Source organism: Entelurus aequoreus, linkage group LG24, assembly GCF_033978785.1.
Source record: "Entelurus aequoreus isolate RoL-2023_Sb linkage group LG24, RoL_Eaeq_v1.1, whole genome shotgun sequence".
NCBI lineage: Eukaryota > Metazoa > Chordata > Actinopteri > Syngnathiformes > Syngnathidae > Entelurus > Entelurus aequoreus.
Genome location: NC_084754.1, coordinates 3,519,408 through 3,546,496, shown reverse-complemented (window position 1 = coordinate 3,546,496; position 27,089 = coordinate 3,519,408). Strand labels below are relative to the sequence as shown.

Genomic DNA, 27,089 nt, shown 5'->3' with positions numbered 1-27,089 from the left:
GCGTGGCTATGGGCGTGGCTAGGGGCGTGATCACCATGACATCATTGATAATTTGCATAATTTACTACAATGATATGATTTTCTCTAAAAAGGCTAAAAAAATGTATACTTACTAATTAATAATAACAGTTTTGTTTTAAACATCCATCCATCCATCCATCCATTCATTTTACAATATAATTACAAGACTTTATGTACATATTTCTATACAGATTTGAACAATAAGTTATTCACTGAAATATATTTATTAATTGTGGTTCTTATAAAAAATATATCTTATAAAATATAAAAGCTAAAATGTCTCTTAAAGCTCTGCCCCTTTAATTAGTGCATACTAAATAATTGAACTTTAGCCTACTACTACAACCATATTATTTACCAGCAACATAAAGTGAAACAGAGGCAGAGGTGTCCTGCCACAGTCAGTAACAAATAAACAGAAAACAGTAGTGGTCAAATACAAATAAGGCAACAAGAGAAGTATCCTACACTTCTCTTTTGTAAAGTAAATCTGAACAGCCTATATGGGCATCTACATCAACTATATGATTTGCCTGAGAAGCTGGACAGGACAAAAAAAAAAAAAAATTTGAGGCGGACGTAATTCTTTCGTGGCGGGCCGCCACAAATAAATTAATGTGTGGGAAACACTGCGATGAGTTGGGTGTGGCTTGACCTCCGCGACGGAGGCTCCACCGAACCCCTGAGGCCGACTCACCAAACCCTTAGGGTTCGATCGAACCCAGGTTAAGAACCACTGAGCTAAATGAATACTTAGCGTCTAACAATCTCTGCGAACCCTTTCAGTCCAGTTTCAGGGCCAATCACTCTGCGGAGACAGCCCTCGCAATCATGACTAATGATCTACATGCCTCATCCATGTTGCTGCTACTTGATCTTAGCGCCACCTTTGATACAGTCAATCATAATATTCTATTAGAACAGGGGTCACCAACATTTTTGAAAGCAAGAGCTACTTCTTGGGTACTGATTAATGCGAAGGGCTACCAGTTTGATACACACTTAAATAAATTGCCGGAAATAGCCAATTTGCTCAATTTACCTTTAACTAATAATTAATGATATTTACACTTAATTGAACGGTTTAAAAGAGGAGAAAACACGAAAAAATTACAATTACATTTTGAAACATAGTTTATCTTCAATTTCGACTATTTAAAATTCAAAATTCAACCGAAAAAAAAAGAGAAAAACTAGCTAATTCGAATCTTTTTGAAAAAATAAAAAAAAGAATTTATGGAATATCATTAGTCATTTTTCCTGATTAAGATTAATTTTAGAATTTTGATGACATGTTTTAAATAGGTTAAAATCCAATCTGCACTTTGTTAGAATATATAACAAATTGGACCAAGCTATATTTCTAACAAAGACAAATCATTATTTCTTCTAGATTTTCCAGAACAAAAATTTTAAAAGAAATTCAAAAGACTTTGAAATAAGATTTAAATTTGATTCTACAGATTTTCTAGCTTTGCCAGAATATATTTTTTAAATTTTAATCCTAATAAGTTTGAAGAAATATTTCACAAATATTCTTCGTCAAAAAAACAGAAGCTAAAATGAAAAATTAAATTAAAATGTATTTATTATTCTTTACAATAAAAAAGATAACTTTACTTTAACATCGATTTAAATTGTCAGGAAAGAATAGGAAGGAATTTAAAAGGTAAAAAGGTAAATGTGTTTCAAAATCCTAAAATCATTTTTAAGGTTGTATTTTTTCTCTAAAATTGTCTTTCTGAAAGTTATTAGAAGCAAAGTAAAAAAATTAATGAATTTATTTAAACAAGTGAAGACCAAGTCTTTAAAATATTTTCTTGGATTTTCAAATTCTATTTGAGTTTTGTCTCTCTTAGAATTAAAAATGTCGGGCAAAGCGAGACCAGCTTGCTGGTAAATAAATACAATTTAAAAAATAGAGGCAGCTCACTGGTAAGTGCTACTATTTGAGCTATTTTTAGAACAGGCCAGCGGGCTACTCATCTGGTCCTTACGGGCTACCTGGTGCCCGCAAGCACCGCGTTGGTGACCCCTGTATTAGAACGTATCGAAACGTATTCTATTAGAACGTATCAAAAAACCTCAATCCTGACGTCATGGTAAATGAACGGCCAGTGTCCCACCTTCCCTTTTTCTCGAAAATCCTATAATTTTTTTTGCACAATAGCTAAATGAACACTTAGCGTCTAACAGTCTCGCGAGGACACAATCTTCTGGCTCGATGATACTGTTAGGAACTCGCGTGGCTGCCGTTTGTGTGACCCCAAGATGCAAGAACCAGGAGGAGGATGAGCAGGTAAGATGATTTTAATTATCATAAACAGAAAATAAAGCAGTCTTGCATAAATGTTCCAAACATAGAGAGTTTATCATCGAGCACTGAGGAGTGCTCGAGAGAAAACATAAATAGACATATGCTGATTGGCAGCAGGTGTGGACCGGCTGCCAATCAACGGCCGGTGAGGAGAAAACAGTGCTCCGCGGAACAAACAGGAAACTTAACAAAATAAGAGCACTGACTGGAAGTAAAACAAAAACAAGAAAACAAACAGAAATGAAGTGACCGATCGTCACACAGTGAAGTTGGCACGTTGTGTAAATCTTAAATAAAAACAGAATAAAATGATTTGCAAATCCTTTTCAACTTATATTCAATTGAATAGGCTGCAAAGACAAGATACTTAACGTTCGAACTGGAAAACGTTATTTTTTGCAAATATTAGCTCATTTGGAATTTGATGCCTGCAACATGTTTCAAAAAAGCTGGCACGAGTGGCAAAAAAGACTGAGAAAGTTGAGGAACGCTCATCAAACACTTATTTGGAACATCCCACAGGTGAACAACCTATTTGGGATCAGGTGGGTGCCATGATTGGGTATAAAAGCAGCTTCCATGAAATGCTCAGTCGTTCACAAACAAGGATGGGGCGAGGGTCACCACTTTGGGAGCAAATGCCTGAGCAAATTGTTTAAGAACAACATTTCTCAACGAGCTATTGCAAGGAATTTAGGGATTTCACCATCTACGGTCCGTAATATCATTACAAGGCTCAGAGAATCTGGAAAAATCACTGCACGTAAGCGATGATATTATGGACCTGGGATCCCTCTGGCGGTACTGCATCAAAAAGCGACGTCCGTGTGTAAAGGATATCACCACATGGGCTCAGGAACACTTCAGAAAACCACTGTCAGTAACTACAGTTGGTCGCTACGTCTGTAGGTGCAAGTTAAAACTGTACTCTGCAAAGCGAAAGCCATTTATCAACAACACCCAGAATCACCGCCGGCTTTGCTGGGCCCCAGCTCATCTAAGATGGACTGATGCAAAGTGGAAAAGTGTTCTGTGGTCTGACGAGTCCACATTTCAAATTGTTTTTGGAAACTGTGGACGTCGTGTCCTCCGGACCAAAGAGGAAAAGAACCATGCCGGTTGTTATAGGCGCAAAGTTCAAAAGCCAGCATGTGTGATGGTATGGGGGTGTATTAGTGCCCAAGGCATGGGTAACTTACACATCTGTGAAGGCACCATTAATGCTGAAAGGTACATACAGGTTTGGGAGCAACATATGTTGCCATCCAAGCAACGTTACCATGGACGCCCCTGCTTATTTCAGCAAGACAATGCCAAGCCACGTATTACAACAGCGTGGCTTCGTAGTAAAAGAGTGCGGGTACTAGACTGGCCTGCCTGTAGTCCAGATCTGTGTGGTGCATTATGAACCATAAAATACCACAACGGACACCCCGGACTGTTGAACAACTTAAGCTGTACATCAAGCAAGTATGGGAAAGAATTCCACCTGAAAAGCTTCAAAAATGGGTCTCTTCAGTTCCCAAATGTTTACTGTGTTGTTAAAAGGAAAGGCCATGTAACACAGTGGTAAAAATGCCCCTGTGACAACTTTTTTGCAATGTGTTGCTGCCATTAAATTCTAAGTTAATGTTTATTTATTAAGTTTCTCAGTTGGAACATTAAATATCTTGTCTTTGCAGTCTATTCAATTGGATATAAGTTGAAAAGGAGTTGCAAATCATTGTATTCTGTTTTTATTTACCATTTACACAACGTGCCAACTTCACTGCTTTTGGGTTTTGTAATAACGGGGCCACAAACCATTGCACACAAAGCCATGGCCTTGCCTTTGGAATATGAAATTCTAAAAAGGTGGTCAATTATTTCTGTCGACATAGACTTAGGTAGGCCGTTTTTAATAAGAAGAAAAAGAAAAGAAAACAAAACCAGCACACAGCCTTTAACACATTAGCTGTTTTTTTCCTCCATGCATTTCTTTATGAACTACAGTCCAAGTGCAGAGTCCACCACATGCAACAATATCGACTTTTTTTTTCAAAACACCAACATTAAAACCACACCACCCCCCATTAAATCGGAGTCGTACGGGCTCATTCATGGTCCCCCAGAGTGGCCCGGGACCTCATGTTATCTCCAGCCCTAATGTGCTCAGAGTTTATGCGTGTCTTAGTTATTCAGGTTAATGCCTTTGCCTGTGGGCCTTCTTTCCATTCTGGCTCCGGTTGCACACGCACCCCTTCTCCCAACTGCTGTGCCATTACTGTGCAGCCATGCTGATGCATTCAGTACAACTAAAACAGCCACACCACTGGGAATAAACCTAATAACCTTCCGAGTAATATGGCATAACGAGAGAGCCATTACCGGGGTCCTCTTCTGCACTGTTGCAAAGTATGGCCTAATAAAACACATCATTCTGCAAATAAAGAAAGGAAAATAATAAAAAAAAAGCTTTTATATGTGGGCCATTAGGATACTGCATCCGTCTCAAAAGCGTTTTCTCAAAATCGTTTTTCATGCTGCTCTTACGTGTTGCAGTATGTATTGTTTATATTGGGTTCCCCTAGAGGGGTCCTCTCCAAGGTTTCTCATAGTCATTCACATCGACGTCCCACAGGGGTGAGTTTTTCCTTGCCCGGATGTGGGCTCTGTACCGAGGATGTCGCTGTGGCTTGTGCAGCCCTTTGAGACACTTGTGATTTAGGGCTATATAAATAAACATTGATGGTTGATTGATAGTAAATCACACGCAACACGCCCAATAATAGTACACGCTATTTAGCGCGGGGTATATGGATGCTAGTAAATCAGGCCCGTTGTGTTGCAACTTGCTCGTGCATGGAAAGTGCTACATGAATAAGTTGTGAGTTGTGTACAATTTGTATTTATAATATGTTGTGAAAAAGGAGATTTCATAATTTTTGGAAGCTCATTTTGTATTTGACTTTGTTTAGGCCAGGGGTGTCAAACGTACGGCCCGTGGGCCGGATCAGGCCCGCGGACAGGTTTTATCCGGCCCGCGGGATGAGTTTGCTAAGTATAAAAATGAACCAAAATTTTTGAATGAAAGAAACTGCTGTTCTAAATGTGTCCACTAGATGTCACAATAGCAATTATTTGCATCTTTGTAGATTATGCTACATATGTAAAAAAATAAAATAAACCACATGATGTTAGTGCACCAGTTAAGGAAAATGAGCAAACTTACATGAATGACATCCTGTAATTTGATTTTGATATAATTTTTTTATCGTAATAGATTGAAAATTAACACCAATGAGTTGACTGATGAACATTATCACATAATGTATTCAGAAAATATAAATAACGTCAAATAAAGATAGAATACTATTAACCGCAACATGTAAGTGTAAAAAAAAACACAACAACATTATGATTTGTACATTTTCAGAATTTTCTTGTTCTATTTTTAAACAAAGAAAACAATCTGAATTTGTCTTTATTTTTAAGTTATCTTGCCGTGATTTTACCTGTCCGGCCCACCTGGGAGTAGATTTTTCTCCATGTGGCCCCCGATCTAAAATGAGTTTGACACCCCTGGTTTAGGCGCAATAAGTGTTCAACTTCAGCCTAAACCCTTTCGGTCTGCAACATTTTTAATTTATGAACTGTTTGTTTACGTAAAACTGTTTGTTTATTTTGTTGACCATTGACCGAAGAAAATAATACAATAAAATAAAAATAAAACAATAATAAAGTCTGATTGATTGATAGTGGGCAGCACGGTGGAAGAGGGGTTAGTGCCTCTGCCTCACAATTAGGGCTGCAACTAACGATTAATTTGACAATCGATTAATCTGTCGATTATTACTTTGATTAATCGATTAATAATCGGATAAAAGAGACAAACTACATTTCTATCCTTTCCAGTATTTTATTGGGGAAAAAAACAGCATACTGGCACCATACTTATTTTGATTATTGTTTCTCAGCTGTTTGTAAATGTTGCAGTTTATAAATAAAGGTTTATTTAAAAAAATAAAAAATTAAAAAAATTAAAAAATTAAAAAAAAGGTTTTTTTTAAAGCCTCTGCGCATGCGCATAGCTTAGATCCAACGAATCGATCACTAAATTAATCGGCAACTATTTTTATAATCGATTTTAATCGATTAGTTGTTGCAGCCCTACTCACAATACGAAGGTCCTGAGTAGTCACGAGTTCAATCCCGGGCTCAGGATCTTTCTGTGCGGAGTTTGCATGTTCTCCCCGTGACTGCGTGGGCTCCCTCCGGGTACTCCGGCTTCCTCCCACCTCCAAAGACATGCACCTGGGGATAGGCCCCTCCCACCTCCAAAGACATGCACCTGGGGATAGGCCCCTCCCACCTCCAAAGACATGCACCTGGGGATAGGCCCCTCCCACCTCCAAAGACATGCACCTGGGGATAGGTTGATTGGCAACACTAAATTGGCCCTAGTGTGTGAATGTGAGTGTGAATGTTGTCTGTCTATCAAGTCTATGGCGACTTGTCCAGGGTGTACCCTGCCTTCCGCCCGATTGTAGCTGAGATAGGCTCCAGCGCCCCCCGCGACCCCGAAGGGAATAAGCGGTAGAAGATGGATGGATGGATGGATGATTGATAGTTAAATAAAAATCAAAACACAATAAAATAACAATGAAAAGTCGCAGGAAACCGCCACTGAGAAATGGCATGAAACCCCAATTGAGGCGAATGCTGAAGTCAATAAAACATCAAAGTTATTTGTGTGCGGTGGTCGATTACCTGCAGGTCAGTGTTTCGTGGTAGGGTTTGATGCTGGCGCTGCGGTCCCTGCAAACGGGCCCCTGCTCGATGGTGGGCAGTCCTGTGGCGGAGGTGGTGGTTGTCCACGTGGAGGAGATTCTTCTCAGGAGGCCCGGATGGAGACTCCGCCTCAGACGCTGCACGCGTGCATGGAGAGGAGGACAATCAAGTCAAAAACACTTTAAAAAACAAATACAACTGTGAAATGTTTCTTTCAAAAGGGAGTAATTATTCCTCCTGGTTTCTCTGTAGCCATTTTTTCCATGATAACTAATCATACAAATGATGCAATACCCCCTGATGTTTTCTTTCAACTAGATGGAAGTGTTTCATATTTTCACTTAGTACTGAAGAATAAACAGCGACGATTAGAGCGCAGTTAACAACACCACACCATGTCATTATTATCGTTCTATCTACTTCTCTCACTCTGAATCTTCTCTTCGCTCTTTCCCTGGGTATCCTGTGCCCGCGTGACGCCGCCATCTGCTCCGTGCAATGCTGCAACTTGGTAGAGTGGCACTAAATTATGCCCGCTTCTCTCTCTCTTTAATGTTGCTCTTTCAGTCTTCTGCACCATGACCCAGTAAATACCACAATCCTGAAGGAGAACATTCCATGCAAGGTGTCAGCCGCACGCTGCCTGCCGCTTGTGCTCCATTCCCCTTCCATTGTCTGTATAAACAGTATCAAAGCCATCAAAGCTTACAAGGTTAATTGGGTTCTCTGATGGTGCTCTTAACTCGAAACACTTGTATCTCAAATCGACGTCTCAGATCAAAATGAATTTCAATCAGTTTAGTTGGTGCTTGCCCTCCCCAAAACGGCCCAATCTTAACATTTAACACGCCTTAAACCAGGGGTCCCCAAACTACGGCCCGCGGGACGGATACGGCCCCCCAGCGTCCAAAATCCGGCCCGCGGGAAGTCCCAAGTTTAAAAAATAAAAATAAATAAAAAAAATAAAAAAATAATTAATTTGTCCTTACTTGTCCATTTTCTACCGTCTCCTATCCTAGCCACTCAGGCAAATCATATTGTCTAAAAATGCATTTTACCATCGATAACGTGACATGCAGCAAGTGCGCTCTTTAAGTCAATTAGTGCGCGAGGAATATATATGTATGAATACATATATATATATATATATATATACACTACCGTTCAAAAGTTTGGGGTCACCCAAACAATTTTGTGGAATAGCCTTCATTTCTAAGAACAAGAATAGACTGTCGAGGTTCAGATGAAAGTTCTCTTTTTCTGGCCATTTTGAGCGTTTAATTGACCCCACAAATGTGATGCTCCAGAAACTCAATCTGCTCAAAGGAAGGTCAGTTTTGTAGCTTCTGTAACGAGCTTAACTGTTTTCAGATGTGTGAACATGATTGCACAAGGGTTTTCTAATCGTCAATTAGCCTTCTGAGCCAATGAGCAAACACATTGTACCATTAGAACACTGGAGTGATAGTTGCTGGAAATGGGCCTCTATACGCCTATGTAGATATTGCACCAAAAAGCAGACATTTGCAGCTAGAATAGTCATTTACCACATTAGCAATGTATAGAGCAGGGGTGTCAAACTCATTTTAGATCGGGGGCCACATGGAGAAAAATCTACTCCCAGGTGGGCCGGACAGGTAAAATCACGGCACGATAACTTAAAAATAAAGACAAATTCAGATTGTTTTCTTTGTTTAAAAATAGAACAAGAAAATTCTGAAAATGTACAAATCATAATGTTGTTGTTTTTTTTTTTACACTTACATGTTGCGGTTAATAGTATTCTATCTTTATTTGTCGTTATTTATATTTTCTGAATACATTATGTGATAATGTTCATCAGTCAACTCATTGGTGTTAATTTTCAATCTATTACGATAAAAAAATTATATCAAAATCAAATTACAGGATGTCATTCATGTAAGTTTGCTCATTTTCCTTAACTGATGCACTAACATCATGTGGTTTATTTTATTTTTTTACATATGTAGCATAATCTACAAATATGCAAATAATTGCTATTGTGACATCTAGTGGACACATTTAGAACAGCAGTTTCTTTCATTCAAAAGTTTTGGTTCATTTTTATACTTAGCAAACTCATCCCGCGGGCCGGATAAAACCTGTCCGCGGGCCTGATCCGGCCCACGGGCCGTACGTTTGACACCCCTGGTATAGAGTGTATTTCTTTCAAGTTAAGACTAGTTTAAAGTTATCTTCATTGAAAAGTACAGTGCTTTTCCTTCAAAAATAAGGACATTTCAATGTGACCCCAAACTTTTGAACGGTAGTATATATATATATATATATATATATATATATATATATATATATATATATATATATATATATATATATATATATATATATATATATATACTAATGTAAATCCCAAATACACATCAGCAGGTACCAGAAGGTAAGAAAAGTTGGTTTTGCATAATATTGTGAAACAATACGGCAGATAAAATGTCTGCTAATAGGTGCCATTTTGCGGTACTTATACACACACCATAATAATACTTGTAATACTCTTAAGTTGAGGTACCACTGTATAGTATTTATTGAGAGCCAAACATGCGAATACACACTTCTTTCATGGCAGAGGGCAGAGGTTCCATTCCCAGTCAAAACCATTCAAGCGTTGACTCGATGTGAAGACCCCTGATAAGGAACAGCCAAAGGGGAGAATCCCTATTGGTGTAATGGCTTCTGCCTTTCATGTCAGAGGGAATGAGTTGATTTCCGGCCAAGGTTCTGTCAGAAAGAGCGCCAGGGCATAAAGACCAAGCCACAGCCATTCAAGTGATTGGTTGACGCCTCAGAGACAGAGTGCAGTGTTGTCTCAACTAGTATTGATGATTGTAAACCCCCCTGTCCCCAAGCTTCTTCTTTTTTTCTCCCACGCCATTTTTATTTAGCCGAGAGAAACTAGGATGTCAACAACAGAGAGTTGCTGGTCTTACATTGGCTGGAGGGCTCTGTTCATCCGTTCCTGGCGCTTACAGACCATAAACATTTGGAATATCTACACCTCGCCAAGGGACGTAATGCCAGGCTAGGTGGGCTCTGTACCTGACCAGGTTCCAATTCACTTTCACCAATCGTCCGGGATGCTGATGCTTTCTCCAGGTCGTGGAAGCTGGGCCTGTGACTATCCTTCCTCGTTCCCGAGAGGTGGGGGTGTCTCCAGGGGGAGGTGGAGGATCAGGTGGTGGATGCACTTGTGAATATTCCTGCACCAGCTGGCTGACCTCCTACACGGTTGTTTGTTGTTCCTGAATTACGAGCCGCTGTCCTTGCTTGGGGTCGTTCCTCCAAATTGGCTTTTCATTCGGGACTATGTCACATTCAATTCCTGTTGTCGCAGCGCTTCTGGTGGTGGCCAACCATTACTGCAGACACCAAGCAGTGTCGACACCATAGTCGATTAGCTTCTTCTTTTTCTCTATCTTCTTGTTATGGGACATTCATCCTCCGCTATTGCCATTTCTAATATAAAGTAGTGTAAAGTTCTTACTTATATCTGTCAGTAAACTCGCCATTAAAGCGCTAAAACATACCGGTGTAGTGAGTTTACATTATTCACCCAAGAAACTTTAGTTATTAGAGAGTTCCGGTTGGACGGGTTTTTCACGGGACACATTTCCGGTGTTGCCGTTGGACTAGTGAGCCACGGATGAGGAGATGCTGCTCCGTTATTGATTGAAGTAAAGTCTGAATGTCATTGTGGAGGTTGGCCCCCAGTGGGTCCTCCAGACCACCAAGCATCGACCTGAGAGCCCGGGTTTCAGGATGCAATACTTGTTTTGTCATGACGTGGATTATTTTGCAAATTACTGCGAGGATTGTTTTCCCGTGATGCAAACGTACTTGACCGGACATGGCGTGCAGGTAAAAACATGATTTAAGCTTAACTCAAAAGCTACAAAAGGGTACAAACAAAAGGCGCTCACAGCGGAGGCACAACTTAACGCAGGGAACAAAACTAACACTAAGGCAGAACTATGGACATGAAACAAAAAACACTTACTGTAACAAGAAACGAGCATGAAAAGAGCAGCATGAACTATGGCATGGACAGAGTAAATCAGAGTAGCACATAGAAAGAACAGAGTATCATACAGAGTAATGTCGCCAGGTAGTCTACAGGCTTAAAGGCCTACTGAAAGCCACTACTAGCGACCACGCAGTCTGATAGTTTATATATCAATGATGAAATCTTAACATTGCAACACATGCCAATACGGCCGGGTTAACTTATAAAGTGACATTTTAAATTTCCCGCTAAACTTCCGGTTGGAAATGTCTTTGGATGATGCGTATGCGCGTGACGTCACGACGGCAACGGAAGTATTCGTACCCAATGTGTCACCATACAAACTGCTCTGTTTTCATCGAACAATTCCACAGTATTCTGGACATCTGTGTTGGTGAATCTTTTGCAATTTGTTTAATGAACAATGGAGATTGCACAGAATAAAGTTGTAGGTGGGATCGGTGTATTAGCGGCTGGCTGTAGCAACACAACAAGGAGTACTTACTTGGATAGCAGACGCGCTAGCCGATGCTAGCCGCCAACGCATCTGTGATCGGGTGAAGTCCTTCGTCGCACCGTCGATCGCTGTAACGCAGGTGAGCACGTGTGTTGGTGAGCAGATGAGGGCTGGCTGGCGTAGGTGGAGCGCTAATGTTTTTATCATAGCTCTGTGAGGTCCGGTTGCTAAGTTGCTAAGTTAGCTTCAGCGTCGTTAGCAAAAGCATTGTTAAGCTTTGCCAGGCTGAGAATTATTAACCGTGTAGTTACATGTCCACGGTTTAATAGTATTGTTGATCTTCTGTCTATCCTTCCAGTCAGGGAATTATTTATTTTGTTTCTATCTGCATTGCAGCCAGATGCTATCACGTTAGCTCAGTAGCTAAAGCATTTCGCCGATGTATTGTCATGGAGATAAAAGTCACTGTGAATGTCCATTTCGCGTTCTCGACTCTCATTTTCAAGAGGATATAGTATCCGAGGTGGTTTAAAATACAAATCCGTGATCCACATTAGAAAAAGGAGAGTGTGTGGAATCCAATGAGCCAGCTTGTACCTAAGTTACGGTCAGAGCGAAAAAAGATACACCCTGCACTGCCTCTCTAGTCCTTCACTCTAACGTTCCTCATCCACAAATCGTTCATCCTCACTCAAATTAATGGGGTAATCGTCGCTTTCTCGGTCCGAATCTCTCTCGCTCCATTGTAAACAACGGGGAATTGTGAGGAATACTAGCTCCTGTGACGTCACGCTACTTCCGCTACAGGCAAGGCTTTTTTTTATCAGCGTGCAAAAGTTGCGAACTTCATCGTCGATTTTCTCTACTAAATCCTTTCAGCAAAAATATGGCAATATCGCGAAATGATCAAGTATGACACATAGAATGGATCTGCTATCCCCGTTTAAATTTAAAAAAATCATTTCCGTAGGCCTTTAAATAGTCTCTTCCTGATTAAAGCCAGGTGCGTGTGTCCGAACACCAGCAGCAGGTGAAAATCATATGCCGCCATGGCAACCAAAACAAACAAGAGTGCACCAAAAACCAGGAACTAATAGAGTCTTAAACAACCAGAAAATAACAAAACAAAACATGATCTAGACCACAGATCATGACATGTTTATTTTCAGCATTTTCCATTCTTTTGCTTTTCAGCACAAATTCTGCCTATCTGAGTTCGCGTCTGTGTCGCTCTCGCCCTCGCTCTCGCTCCAGCTCCCACAACCTCTCTCCTCCCGGCTGCTGTTTATACAGCGCGACAGGTGATTAGACAACAAGGCCCACCTGTTGCTGACTTCGAGGCCGGTACCGGCACACCCCGTTCCGCTGCAGGACCGCAGGCCACGCCCCCCTCCACAGTCATTAAAACAGTTAGCTCCATCTTTTGACACTTCTTCCACTCCCGTCCTTGCACGCTACACCGCTACAACAAAAATGACGGGGAGAAGACGCTGGCGAAGGTGAGCCACGTAAATAAGACCGCCCACAAAACGGCGCATCCTGAAGCGACTGTCAGAAAGCGAATTGAAGATGATCTGTAAAACATCATCTATGCAACATTTTCACCAAAGAACCACCATTACATGTTATGTAGACCACAAGGAAGTCTTTTACATTTAGAAAAAAATCCTAATGTGACCCCTTTAAAGGCCTACTGAAAGCCACTACTAGCGACCACGCAGTCTGATAGTTTATATATCAATGATGAAATCTTAACATTGCAACACATGCCAATACGGCCGGGTTAACTTATAAAGTGACATTTTAAAATTCCCGGGAAATATCCGGCTGAAACATCGCGGTATGATGACGTATGCGCGTGACGAAGTCCGAGTAACGGAAGTTATGGTACCCCGTAGAATCCTATACAAAAAGCTCTGTTTTCATTTCATAATTCCACAGTATTCTGGACATCTTTTGCAATTTGTTTAATGAACAATGAAGGCTGCAAAGAAGACAGTTGTAGGTGGGATCAGTGTATTAGCAGCGGACTACAGCAACACAACCAGGAGGACTTTGTTGGAGCGCTAGCCGCGCTAGCCGCCGACTTCACCTTGACTTCCTACGTCTCCGGGCCGCCAAACGCATCGGGTGAAGTCCTTCGTCCTTCTGCCGATCGCTGGAACGCAGGTGAGCACGGGTGTTGATGAGCAAATGAGGGCTGGCTGGCGTAGGTGGAGAGCTAATGTTTTTAGCATATCTCTGTGCAGTCCGGTTGCTAAGTTAGCTTCAATGGCGTCGTTAGTACAGCATTGTTAACCTTCGCCAGCCTGGAAAGCATTAACCGTGTATTTACATGTCCACGGTTTAATTGTATTGTTGATTTTCTATCTATACTTCCCGTCAGGGGTTTATTTCTTTTGTTTCTATATGCAGTTAAAGCAAGATGCTATCACGTTAGCTCGTAGCTAAAGCATTTCGCCGATGTATTGTCGTGGAGATAAAAGGCACTGAATGTCCATTTCGCGTTCTCGACTCTCATTTTCAAGAGGATATAGTATCCCAGGTGGTTTAAAATACAAATCTGTGATCTACAATAGAAAAAGGAGAGAGTGTGGAATCCAATGAGCCAGCTTGTACCTAAGTTACGGTCAGAGCGAAAAAAGATACACCCTGCACTGCCTCTCTAGTCCTTCACTGTAACGTTCCTCATCTACGAATCTTTCATCCTCGCTCAAATTAATGGGGTAATCATCACTTTCTCGGTCCGAATCTCTCTCGCTCCATTGTAAACAACGGGGAATTGTGAGGAATACTAGCTCCTGTGACGTCACGCTACTTCCGCTACAGGCAAGGCTTTTTTTTATCAGCGAGCAAAAGTTGCAAACTTTATCGTCGATTTTCTCTACTAAATCCTTTCGGCAAAAATATGGCAATATCGCGAAATGATCAAGTATGACACATAGAATGGATCTGCTATTCCCGTTTAAATAAAAAAAAATCATTTCAGTAGCCCTTTAATGCGCCCTATGGGGGAGTCCTTATAAATGCAGACTCAGTGGTCACTTCCATAAAGTCCATAGTCCCAGTAGAGCGGCCAGGATTAGAAGACATGACCAAACCTGCGGTGGACATCCAGCTCCTCTGACTCTGTAACCTTTTCCAGAGATGCGTTCATCACCGCGTTGCCTCATTCGCACACGCGATACCTGGCTCCTGCACGTCCGTCATGTTGACGCAGCTGCGGCTTTGAAATACGTGCTTGTATTTTCTCCCGCTCGACTCTATCAAAACACACTCGCTCATTTGAAGCTACAAAGGTCTGAGTGGCGGCCCCCATTAGCTCCAGGACAGGCTCAAGGATTAACATGTGTGTTGAACGATTTGTGCCCTTTAAATCATTCCGGTCATAATAAGGTGGATCACAATTCCATCTAAGGATCATTTTGCATACTTCCCCCCCCCCAAAAACTGTAAATTTGGACGATCGCTCATCATGATTTGCACCACATGTTCATGTTCTAACCTTATGGATGGAGGTCTTCTCCCCCTTCTCGGGTCCGTCCTCTGAGTCGGAGCAGACGTAGGCGTCAGAGGGGTTTAGCAGAAGAGAAGGGCGTGGCCGGTGCAAGGGCTGGAAGGTGAGCTGCGTGGTCAGCAGGTTGCTGACCGCCCGCAGCGAGGTGCAGATGTTGGAGGGCAGAGAGGGCTCGGCCAGCAGGTCCGTAACGAGGCCGTGGGCTTCTCCCATCACGGCTACGTCCACCATGACACTGGTGCCCGATGACTGCAGGACAGATAAACATCATTGCATGTCAACAACTCCTTCTGGCGCCTCTTGCACTTTGGTGCGCGGTTATAATCAGGGGCGGCCTGTCGCATAAACGCTCAGTGCGGGCATCGATAACATCAATTTTCCTGTCCGAGTTGAGTAATGAAGTTGCATGAAGGAGATTAGGAATGCGGACGAGGCGATTAAAGTAAGGTAAAAAATACAAAACCCAAAAGCAGTGAATTTGGCACGTTGTGTAAACGGTAAATAAAAACAGAATACAATGATTGGCAAATCCTTTGCAACCTATATTAAATTGAATAGACTGCAAAGACAAGATATTTAACGCTCAAACTGGAAAACATTGTTATTTTTTGGCAAATATTAGCTCATTTGGAATTTGACATGTTTCAAAAAAGCTGGCACAAGTGGCAAAAAAGACTGAGAAAGTTGAGGAATGCTCACCAAACACTTATTTGGAACATCCCACAGGTGAGCAGGCTGATTGGGAACAGGTGGGTGCCATGATTGGGTATAAAAGCAGCTACCGTGAAATGCTCGGTCATTCACAAGCAAGTACGAGGCGAGGGTCAACACTTTGTCAACAAACTGTCGAACAGTTTGAGAACATTTCTCAACGAGCTATTGCGAGGAATTTAGGGATTTCACCATCTACGGCCCGTAATATCATCAAAAGGTTCAGAGAATCTGGGGAAGTCACTGCACGTAAGCAGCTAGGCTGAAAACCAACATTGAATGCCCGTGACCTTGGATCCCTCAGGCGGTACTGCATCAAAAAAGCGACATCAGTGTGTAAAGGATATCACCACATGGGCTCAGGAACACTTCAGAAAACCACTGTCAGTAACTACAGTTGGTCGCGAGATCTGTAAGAGCAAGTTAAAACTCTACTATGCAAAGCCAAAGCCATTTATCAACAACACCCAGAAAGGCCGCCGGCTTCCCTGGGCCCGAGCTCATCTAAAATGGGACTGATGCAAAGTGGGAAAGTGTTCTGTGGTCTGACCAGTCCACATTTCTCATTGTTTTTGGAAACTGTGGACGTCCACCTGGAAAGCTTCAAAAATGATTCTCCTCAGTTCCCAAATGTTTACTGAGTGTTGTTAAAAGGAAAGGCCATGTAACACAGTGGTAAAAATACCCCTGTGCCAACTTTTTTGTAATGTGTTCAGTGTTTCCCACACATTCATTTATTTGTGGCGGCCCGCCACGAAATAATTACGTCCGCCACAAATAAAAAAAAATAAAAATAAAAAAATAAAATAAAAAATAAAAAGTTTTTATTTGTTTTTTTGTCCTCTCCAGCTTCTCAGGCAAATCATATAGTTGATGTAGATGCCCAATATCGGCTGTTCAGATTTACTTTACAAAAGAGAAGTGTAGGATACTTCTCTTGTTGCCTTATTTGTATTTGACTTTATTAAATGTATGTATATTAGAAACACAACATGTGTATATAACAAAGGGTGCAAAGTCTGCAGGCAGTAGGAAACACATGGTTAAGTGTAGGGAGTAAAACTGATGGCAGTCTAAAGTTCAAGATTTTTGGAGCTCTTTGTTCAGTGGATCAGATGTTTGATGAAGCTCTGTGTCTATCTACCACCACTACTGTTTTCTGTTTATTTGTTACTGACTGTGGCAGGACACCTCTGCCTCTGTTTCACTTTATGTTGCTGGTAAATAATATGCTTGTAGTAGTAGGCTAAAGTTTAATTATTTAGTATGCACTAATTAAAGGGGCAGAGCTTTGAGACATTTTAGCTTATATATTTTATAAGATATATTTTTTGTAAGAACCACAACTAATAAATATATTTCAGTGAATAACTTATTGTTGAAATCTGTAAATAAATATGTACATAAAGTGTTGTAATTATATTGTAAAATGGATGGATGGATGGACGTTTAAAACAAAACTGTTATTATTAATTAGTAAGTATACATTTTTTGAGCCTTTTTAGAGAAAATCAAATCATTGTAGTAAATTATGCAAATTACGCGATGATGTCATGGTGACCACGCCCATAGCCACAGGTATCTTGGCAGTTTATGGGAAACACTGGTGTTGCTGCCATTAAATTCTTAGTTAATGATTATTTGCAAAAAATATATATATGTTTCTCAGTTCCAACATTAAGTATCTTGTCTCTGCAGTCTATTCAATTGAATATAAGTTGAAAAGGATTTGCAAATCATTGTATTCTGTTTTTATTTACCATTTACACAACGTGCCAACTTCACTGGGTTTGGGTTTTGTATATATCCAGCAACCCTACAGTAACCCATATACAGACGCAGATGTGGACAAAATGAACAAGGGAGACCTGGCCAAGGTTCTTCTCATATTTTATTGTCCAGTCAAGTCTAAGTGATGCTAATGCACGCACGCACACACAAATATGCACGCAACACTTATGCATCAAATTCTAAATGTCCTTATATGGCTTCCCGTAAAGTAGAGACTGCAATAAAAGGTTGGTACACAAGGAGGAGTCGCTCACAGTAGACATGCTTGCAGGCTTCAGGCCAAACAAAATCCGTCTGGGACACTTCCCTCACATCTGTGTTGTGATGCTTAATGAATGGGCTCGTTAGTAAAGTTAATTCCATCCCTTCTGAGGTGGCTGCTACCTTTTTGCGGACCTTTTTTTTCAGCAGCGATGTTTTCATAGACAAAAGTTCACAACTTTCTCTTAATTGAGCCCAGTGAATAGACCAGAGCTAGGCAAATATTTTGACTCAGGGGCCACATTGAGAGAAAAAAAATGTGTCTGGGGGGGGGGCCAATGTGTATGTGTGAATAAATGATATATACACATTTAGCTGTAAAAAAATCTGCTGTACAGTGTGTGTGTTTGGGTCCCTTTTTTTCAGGAACACTAATACCAAAAGTCACAATGTTCTAAAAACGTTATGACAGACCACCTCAAAAAAAAGGAATGGAATTTTACAGGTTTTTTTTTTACTGAATGGGACACCCAAAATGTACATGGAAATAAAGAAAGTGGCGCCTTGTGCAGAATTGGCTATTTTTTGGAATTCCACCAAACTATCAAAAAATTAAGCAGACTTTTAGGGATAGTATCGCATTTGCATCCTTACTAATTCATAGAAGGATTTTATTGGAGTGGAAATCACAGTTTGCCCCCAAGGCCTGCCCTATTATTAGCTGGACAGGACAAAAAAAAAAAAAAAAAATTATTATTAGTATTTATTTCTATTTAAAAAATGGTTTGAATGTTTGATAATATATTTTTGCATAATGAGACAATATTTAAGTTAACATAATTTGAGATTACATGGAGTAAATACATTTTGTTTCTCCCAAAATAGAAATAAATATTACATTTAGTAAGAAAAGTGACAGTACTTTATTGATACATATTATTTCCAGGCTTTCGAGGGCCAAATAAAATGAAGTGGCGGGCCACATCTGTGGTCTAAAAAAACGTCCGGATTGAAAATCTTAATGCAGGGGTGTCCAAAGTGCGGCCCGGGGGCCATTTGCGGCCCGCCACACATTCTGGAAATGCTATTGCAAAAAATAAAAATGAACATTAAAAAAAGTGGAATGAGGTGAAATCTAACGAGAAAAAGTTGCAATGTTGTTTTTTTTCCTTTTGTCTTTCTTTCTTTTTCTATTTTTGCCACTGCTCAAAAAAAAAAAAATAATGACAAAAAATCCATGTTATAATCAATTATTTTCAAAGCTCCAATTAGTTCAAATTTTTCACTTTAAAATGTTTTATGTGGTAAATATTGCACATATTGTGTAGTTGCCATATAAAAAACAAAGTTTTCTTTGACAAAAGAGCATAAAACAAACAAAAATAATAGTTCAAACGTAAAATCGACAGATATACACTACCGTTCAAAAGTTTGGGGTCACCCAAACAATTTTGTGGAATAGCCTTCATTTCTAAGAACAAGAATAGACTGTCGAGTTTCAGATGAAAGTTCTCTTTTTCTGGCCATTTTGAGCATTTAGTTGACCCCACAAATGTGATGCTCCAGAAACTCAATCTGCTCAAAGGAAGGTCAGTTTTGTAGCTTCTGTAATGAGCTAAAGTGTTTTCAGATGTGTGAACATGATTGCACAAGGGTTTTCTAATCATCAATTAGCCTTCTGAGCCAATGAGCAAACACATTGTACCATTAGAACACTGGAGTGATAGTTGCTGGAAATACACCTATGTAGATATTGCACCAAAAAGCAGACATTTGCAGCTAGAATAGTCATTTACCACATTAGCAATGTATAGAGTGTATTTCTTTCAAGTTAAGACTAGTTTAAAGTTATCTTCATTGAAAAGTACAGTGCTTTTCCTTCAAAAATAAGGACATTTCAACGTGACCCCAAACTTTTGAACGGTAGTGTATCTGAAGTTGATCTTGTAACTTAAGTGATGAAATTAAAAAACAAAAAAACGAATAAAAATGTATCACTTTATGAGTGGGGCACCTTTTGGATCCCAAATATATTAAGTGGTATTTTATTTATCTTTTCACTGTGATGACTCAAACATATTACATAATTAAAATCAATGGTGTCGTGCATTATTTATATTTTAGGGCTCTAATTACTAAATACTGCATATTTCAGTTTTACTATAAAATACAAAGTTGTTTTTGACAGAAAAGCCATAAAACTAGGGATGTCCGATAATGCCGATATCCGATATTCCGATATTGTCCAACTCTTTAATTACAGATACCGATATCAACCGATACCGATATCAACCGATATATGCAGTCGTGGAATTAACACATTATTATGCCTAATTTGGACAACCAGGTATGGTGAAGATAAGGTACTTTTTTAAAAAATTAGTAAAATAAGATAAATTAAAAACATTTTCTTGAATAAAAAAGAAAGTACAACAATATAAAAACAGTTACATAGAAACTAGTAATGAATGAAAATGAGTAAAATTAACTGTTAAAGGTTAGTATTATTAGTGGACCAGCAGCACGCACAATCATGTGTGCTTACGGACTGTATCCCTTGCAGACTGTATTGATATATATTGATATATAATGTAGGAAGCAGAATATTAATAACAGAAAGAAACAACCCTTTTGTGTGAATGAGTGTAAATGGGGGAGGGGGAGGTTTTTTGGGTTGGTGCACTAATTGTAAGTGTATCTTGTGTTTTTTATGTTGATTTAATTAAAAAAAGAAAAAAAAAGATACCGATAATAAAAAAAACGATACCGATAATTTCCGATATTACATTTTAACGCATATATCGGCCGATAATATCGGCCTGCCGATATTATCGGACATCTCTACATAAAACCTTTTTTTTTTTTAAGTTGATATAGAGATTTACTGTAAGCGTTAAATAAAAAATAATAATACAGATTAGACTTATTTTTAACATTTTAATAACCGAGACCCTTTATGGTCCCCCGGGACCCCTAAAGGTAAGATAAAAACAAAAAATCCATACATTTTGTTATGGTTTGAAGATGAAAAATATCAAAATGGCCCCCGCATGCTTTAATTTTTCCGTTTGCGGCCCTCGGTGTAAAAAGTTTGGACACCCCTGTCTTAATGTATTTTGCCCAGGTCTGTAATAGACCCACCAGACTCACCACTCTTGCACGGACAATGTTATCTGATTCCCTCCCCCCCCCCCCCTCCTCATGTCACATTCCCTTTTACACCAGCTGCTAGACACCCTTAAAAAAAAAGAAAAAAAAGAGTGTGTTTATGCTGGTTTAAATATCCCGGAGCTGGTTTAAACACAACACGTGTGTGAGTACCCTCCATTCAGCCCCGACATGTGGGAACATTTCACATTTTATTTTCCTTACTCATATCTGATAGCTCGGCGTTCTTATGAATGTTCCCTGCGAGTCTGCAGCACAGACAGCTACAGTATGCCTTCATCCGGGAGGTGAGGCTCACATGCAAAACACACCGCCTGCCGCTCCGAGTCGGCTTTGCTGCACGCCGTCCGCACCTGATTCCAACAAGGTACCTAAAGGTTGATTGCGGAGAAGAAGATGGCTGCTGGACAACATCTGGTTGGACTAAGACAACAATGACCCCTACTACCGCGTCTCCATTCTCCAAACACACATGTGAGCGTACAAACGCTCTTACACGCACGGACCATCTGGATCAGGGGTCAGCAACCTTTTTGAAAGCAAGAGCTACTTCTTGGGTACTGATTAATGCGAAGAGCTACCAGTTTGATACACACTTAAATAAATTGCCAGAAATAGCCAATTTGCTCAATTTACCTTTAACTCTATGTTATTAATAATAATTAATGATATTTACACTTAATTGAACGGTTTAAAAGAGGAGAAAATTAAATTTTGAAACATAGTTTATCTTCAATTTCGACTCTTTAAAATTAAAAATTCAACCGAAAAAAAGAAGACAAAAACTAGCTAATTCGAATCTTTTTGAAAAAATTAAAAAAACAATTTATGGAACATCATTAGTAATTTTTCCTGATTAAGATTAATTTTAGAATTTTGATGACATGTTTTAAATAGGTTAAAATCCGATCTGCACTTTGTTAGAATATATAACAAATTGGACCACGCTATATTTCTAACAAAGACAAATCATTATTTCTTCTATATTTTCCAGAAAATTTTTTTGAAAAGAAATTCAAAAGACTTTGAAATAAGATTTAAATTTGATTCTACAGATTTTCTAGATTTGCCAGAATAATTTTTTTGAATTGTAATCATAATAAGTTTGCAGAAATATTTCACAAATATTCTTCGTCGAAAAAACAGAATCTAAAATGAAGAATTGAATTAAAATGTATTTATTATTCTTTACAATAAAAAAAATAAATTTACTTGAACATTGATTTAAATTGTCAAGAAAGAAGAGGAAGGAATTTAAAAGGTAAAAAGGTATATGTGTTTAAAAATCCTAAAATCATTTTTAAGGTTGTATTTTTTCTCTAAAATTGTCTTTCTGAAAGTTTTAAGAAGCAAAGTAAAAAAATAAATGAATTTATTTAAACAAGTGAAGACCAAGTCTTTAAAATATGTTCTTGGATTTTCACATTTGAGTTTTGTCTCTCTTAAAATTAAAAATGTCGGGCAAAGCGAGACCAGCTTGCTAGTAAATAAATACAATTTAAAAAATAGAGGCAGCTCACTGGTATATGCTGCTATTTGAGCTATTTTTAGAACAGGCCAGCGGGCTACTCATCTGGTCCTTACGGGCTACCTGGTGCCCGCGGGCACCGCGTTGGTGACCCCTGCTCTATACATTGCTAATGTGGTAAATTACTATTCTAGCTGCAAATGTCTGCTTTTTGGTGCAATATCTACATAGGTGTATAGAGGCCCATTTCCAGCAACTATCACTCCAGTGTTCTAATGGTACAATGTGTTTGCTCATTGGCTCAGAAGGCTAATTGACGATTAGAAAACCCTTGTGCAATCATGTTCACACATCTGAAAACAGTTTAGCTCGTTACAGAAGCTACAAAACTGACCTTCCTTTGAGCAGATTGAGTTTCTGGAGCATCACATTTGTGGGGTCAATTAAACACTCAAAATGGCCAGAAAAGGAGAACTTTCATCTGAAACTCGACAGTCTATTCTTGTTCTTAGAAATGAAGGCTATTCCGCAAAATTGTTTGGGTGACCCCAATAAAATCATTGCAGTCATACAGGAACACAGAAATCAAGCAAAAAACAAATTGCGTTGTAATGTTGATGCTCATAATTCTGGGGGTTTGTGAATGCCCCTCACAGTTTTTTACCGTAAAATCAACTTTGGTACTGTTTTTTTCCATATACAGTAAGACACTAAAAACAAACCAAAAAAAACAGTAAAACAAGATTTTACGGTAAAAAACAACAACTGTTCCTTGAATTTTACCGCTAAAAATAGTGGTATTGTTTCTCCATTCCATTCCATTTATTAATTTTTTTTTTATATGCTGTAAAAACAAAATCCACTGCTTTTACTGTAAAATTTTGGTGACTGAGCTGCCAGTTTTTAAAGTCAAATTTGTATATTTTTTTTGCAGCTTGTGTAAAAAAAAAAATATATATATATTGTTAATGTATTGTATATATGCATGCATTACTCATTGTTAAACGCGGCCCTCTGAGGGCAACCATAACTGCGAGTTTGACATCCCTGTTCTAAATAAACCGGCATAATAATATTGTTGACCAAATTTGACTTGTACGGCCTTGGCAGAGGTGCATGCTTTACTGAACGCCACTCTAGTTTATAAAATGTTTTTAATTTCAAACATAAAACTTGAATATTGCTCTGCTAAACTCTAAGACTGGACCTCAGTTGTTATTAAAGTGGTGCTGGGCTTAATTTTATTGCAGTATGATTGCCAACGTTTCCCATGAAGTAATGTGTTTCTGGTTTTTGGATACATAGCACATTATTTAGTCTTGTAAAACCACACCCGAACGTGTATAGGACACTGAGTAGTGTAGAAGAATGTGTAAAGGAGGAAGCTCATGAATGCTTCTATTGGCAACAGCCTTAATAGTGCTGGCTTGTTAACTGCACGAGACGATCAGTTCAAGCAAAAAGTCTGAGCCTAGAACATTAACATTAATGTCAAACACAGTCTTAAGTGGTTGCAACCAGTTTTTATTTCTTGCTAGAGGAGAGTTTTGGATGGAAGCCTTCACTCTAACAGCAATTGGAAAAAAAAAAAACATTTTAAAGCTGATCGATTCTTTGAAGTCTGACAACAGAATGCTTTGGGAAATCCCGTATGACACTATTTGCCAAATATTTCAAATTAATCTCCCAAATCCGACAGTAGTGGATTGAAAGTGTGTCGGTCTTAGTGCTGGGATTTAGATACGTTAAAAATGCTTTTAGTAAACCCTACTGGGGACACACCATTGTAGCTTTAATGCTAATGAGCTAGGTGTGTGTAGTAGGGATAGGTATTATTTACATTTTTACCAATACCAGTACCAAATGGGTACTTTAAAAACAGTCAGTACGTATCCATGCACTAAATTAGTTCGACTTCTCAAATAGTTCGGCTCTAATTGGCCTCCTTCAGCCCTCGGAAACACCTTAATCCGATAGTGTTCGATTTTTGAAAAGTCGGACAAACACACCCTGGATTAGTTTTTACTCAATATGACTGTGACGTTCTTAGAATCCTGAGAAAATGTGTTTGAAGCAATATAAAATTGTTTCAAGGATAACTCGTAACCAAACATGCAATATGTCTAATAATGTATGAAACAATGTATTTTTGTGAGTTTTACGATAAACATTTGCTTTTGTAAGGTTTGCAAACACAAAAAATAGTTTTTTACTCAATATGACAGTAATGTTCTTAGAATCCTGAGAAAATGTGTTTGAAGCAATATACAATTGTTTCAAGGATAACTCGTAACCAAACATGCAATATGTCTAATGATGTTTGAAATAATGTATCTTTGTGAGTTTTACTATAAACGTGCTTTTGTAAGGTTTGCAAACACAAAAAATAGTTTTTTACTCTATATGACAGTAATGTTCATAGAATCCTGAGAAAATGTGTTTGAAGCAATATACAATTGTTTCAAGGATAACTCGTAACCAAACATGCAATATGTCTAATGTTTGAAATAATGTATCTTTATGAGTTTTACTATAAACACGTGCTTTTGTAAGGTTTGCAAACACAAAAAATAGGTTTTTACTCAATATGACAGTAATGTTCTTAGAATCCTGAGAAAATGTGTTTGAAGCAATATAAAATTGTTTCAAGGATAAGTCGTAACCAAACATGCAATATGTCTAATGATGTTTGAAACAATGTATCTTTGTGAGTTTTACGATAAACATTTGCTTTTGTAAGGTTTGCAAACACAAAAAATAGTTTTTTACTCAATATGACAGTAATGTTCTTAGAATCCTGAGAAAATGTGTTTGAAGCAATATACAATTGTTTCAAGGATAACTCGTAACCAAACATGTAATATGTCTAATAATGTTTGAAATAATGTATCTTTGTGAGTTTTACTATAAACGTGCTTTTGTAAGGTTTGCAAACACAAAAAATAGTTTTTTACTCAATATGACAGTAATGTTCTTAGAATCCTGAGAAAATGTGTTTGAAGCAATATAAAATTGTTTCAAGGATAACTCGTAACCAAACATGTAATATGTCTAATGATGTTTGAAATAATGTATTTTTGTGAGTTTTAAGATAAACGTGCTTTTGTAAGGTTTGCAAACACAAAAATTGTTTTTTTTACTCAATATGAGAGTAATGCTCTTAGAATCCTGAGAAAATGTGTTTGAAGCAATATAAAATTGTTTCAAGGATAACTCGTAACCAAACATGCAATATGTCTAATAATGTTTGAAATAATGTATCTTTGTGAGTTTTACGATAAACATGCTTTTGTAAGGTTTGCAAACACAAAAAATAGGTTTTTACTCAATATGACAGTAATGTTCTTAGAATCCTGAGAAAATGTGTTTGAAGCAATATAAAATTGTTTCAAGGATAACTCGTAACCAAACATGCAATATGTCTAATAATGTTTGAAATAATGTATCTTTGGGAGTTTTACTATAAACATGCTTTTGTAAGGTTTGCAAACACAAAAATTGTTTTTTTTACTCAATATGACAGTAATGCTCTTAGAATCCTGAGAAAATGTGTTTGAAGCAATATAAAATGGTTTCAAGCATAACTCGTAAACCAAACATGCAATATGTCTAATGATGCCTGGAATAATTTATCTTTGTGAGTTTTACTGGAAAAATGTGAAGTGAAAACCATTTCAGGTGAGTACCTCTTGAAGCTCATGGAGAGAATGCCAAGAGTGTGCAAGGCAGTAATCAGAGCAAAGGGTGGCTATTTTGAAGAAACTAGAATACAAAACATGTTTTCAGTTATTTCACCTTTTTTTGTTAAGTACATAACTCCACATGTGTTCATTCATAGTTTTAATGCCTTAAGTGACAATCTACAATAAAGAAAATGCATTGAATGAGAAGGTGTGTCCAAATTTTTGGCCTGTACTGTATATTCAAGTTAAAGTTAAAGTACCAATGATTGTCACACACACACTAGGTGTGGTGAAATTTGTCCTCTGCATTTGACCCACCACCCTTGTTCACCCCCTGGGAGGTGAGGGGAGCAGTGAGCAGCAGCGGTGGCCACACCCGGGAATAATTTTTGGAGATTTAACCCCCAATTCCAACCCTTGATGCTGAGTGCCAAGCAGGGAGGTAATGGGTCCCATTTTTATAGTCTTTGGTATGACTCGGCCGGGGTTTGAACTCACAACCTACCGATCTCAGGGCGGACGCTCTAACCACTAGGCCACTGAGTAGATATATACATATATCTATATACATACATACATATAGGTTTCCAAGGTTTCTCATTGTCATACCATTGGGTTGAGTATTTTCTTGCCCTGATGTGGGATCTGAGCCGAGGATTTCGTTGTGGCTTGTGCAGCCCTTTAAGACACTCTTGATTTAGAGCTATATAAGTAAACATTGATATACACTACCGTTCAAAAGTTTGGGGTCACCCAAACAATTTTGTGGAATAGCCTTCATTTCTAAGAAGAAGAATAGACCGTCGAGTTTCAGATGAAAGTTCTCTTTTTCTGGCCATTTCAAGCGTTTAATTGACCCCACAAATGTGATGCTCCAGAAACTCAATCTGCTCAAAGGAAGGTCAGTTTTGTAGCTTCTGTAACGAGCTAAAGTGTTTTCAGATGT

The 27,089-nt window shown here is 38.7% G+C and overlaps 1 protein-coding gene across 1 annotated transcript in view; it reads right to left on the bottom strand.

The window, feature by feature from the left end:
- Positions 1-27,089, bottom strand: part of LOC133641967 (cGMP-inhibited 3',5'-cyclic phosphodiesterase 3A-like) — a 315,984-nt gene that overhangs the window by 106,862 nt on the left and 182,033 nt on the right. The window contains exons 3-4 of the mRNA XM_062036136.1: positions 15,110-15,370; positions 7,088-7,245 (exon numbers count right to left, since the gene is read on the bottom strand). Coding sequence (XP_061892120.1) covers positions 7,088-7,245; positions 15,110-15,370 — 419 coding nt within the window. The remainder of the gene's footprint in view (positions 1-7,087; positions 7,246-15,109; positions 15,371-27,089) is intronic.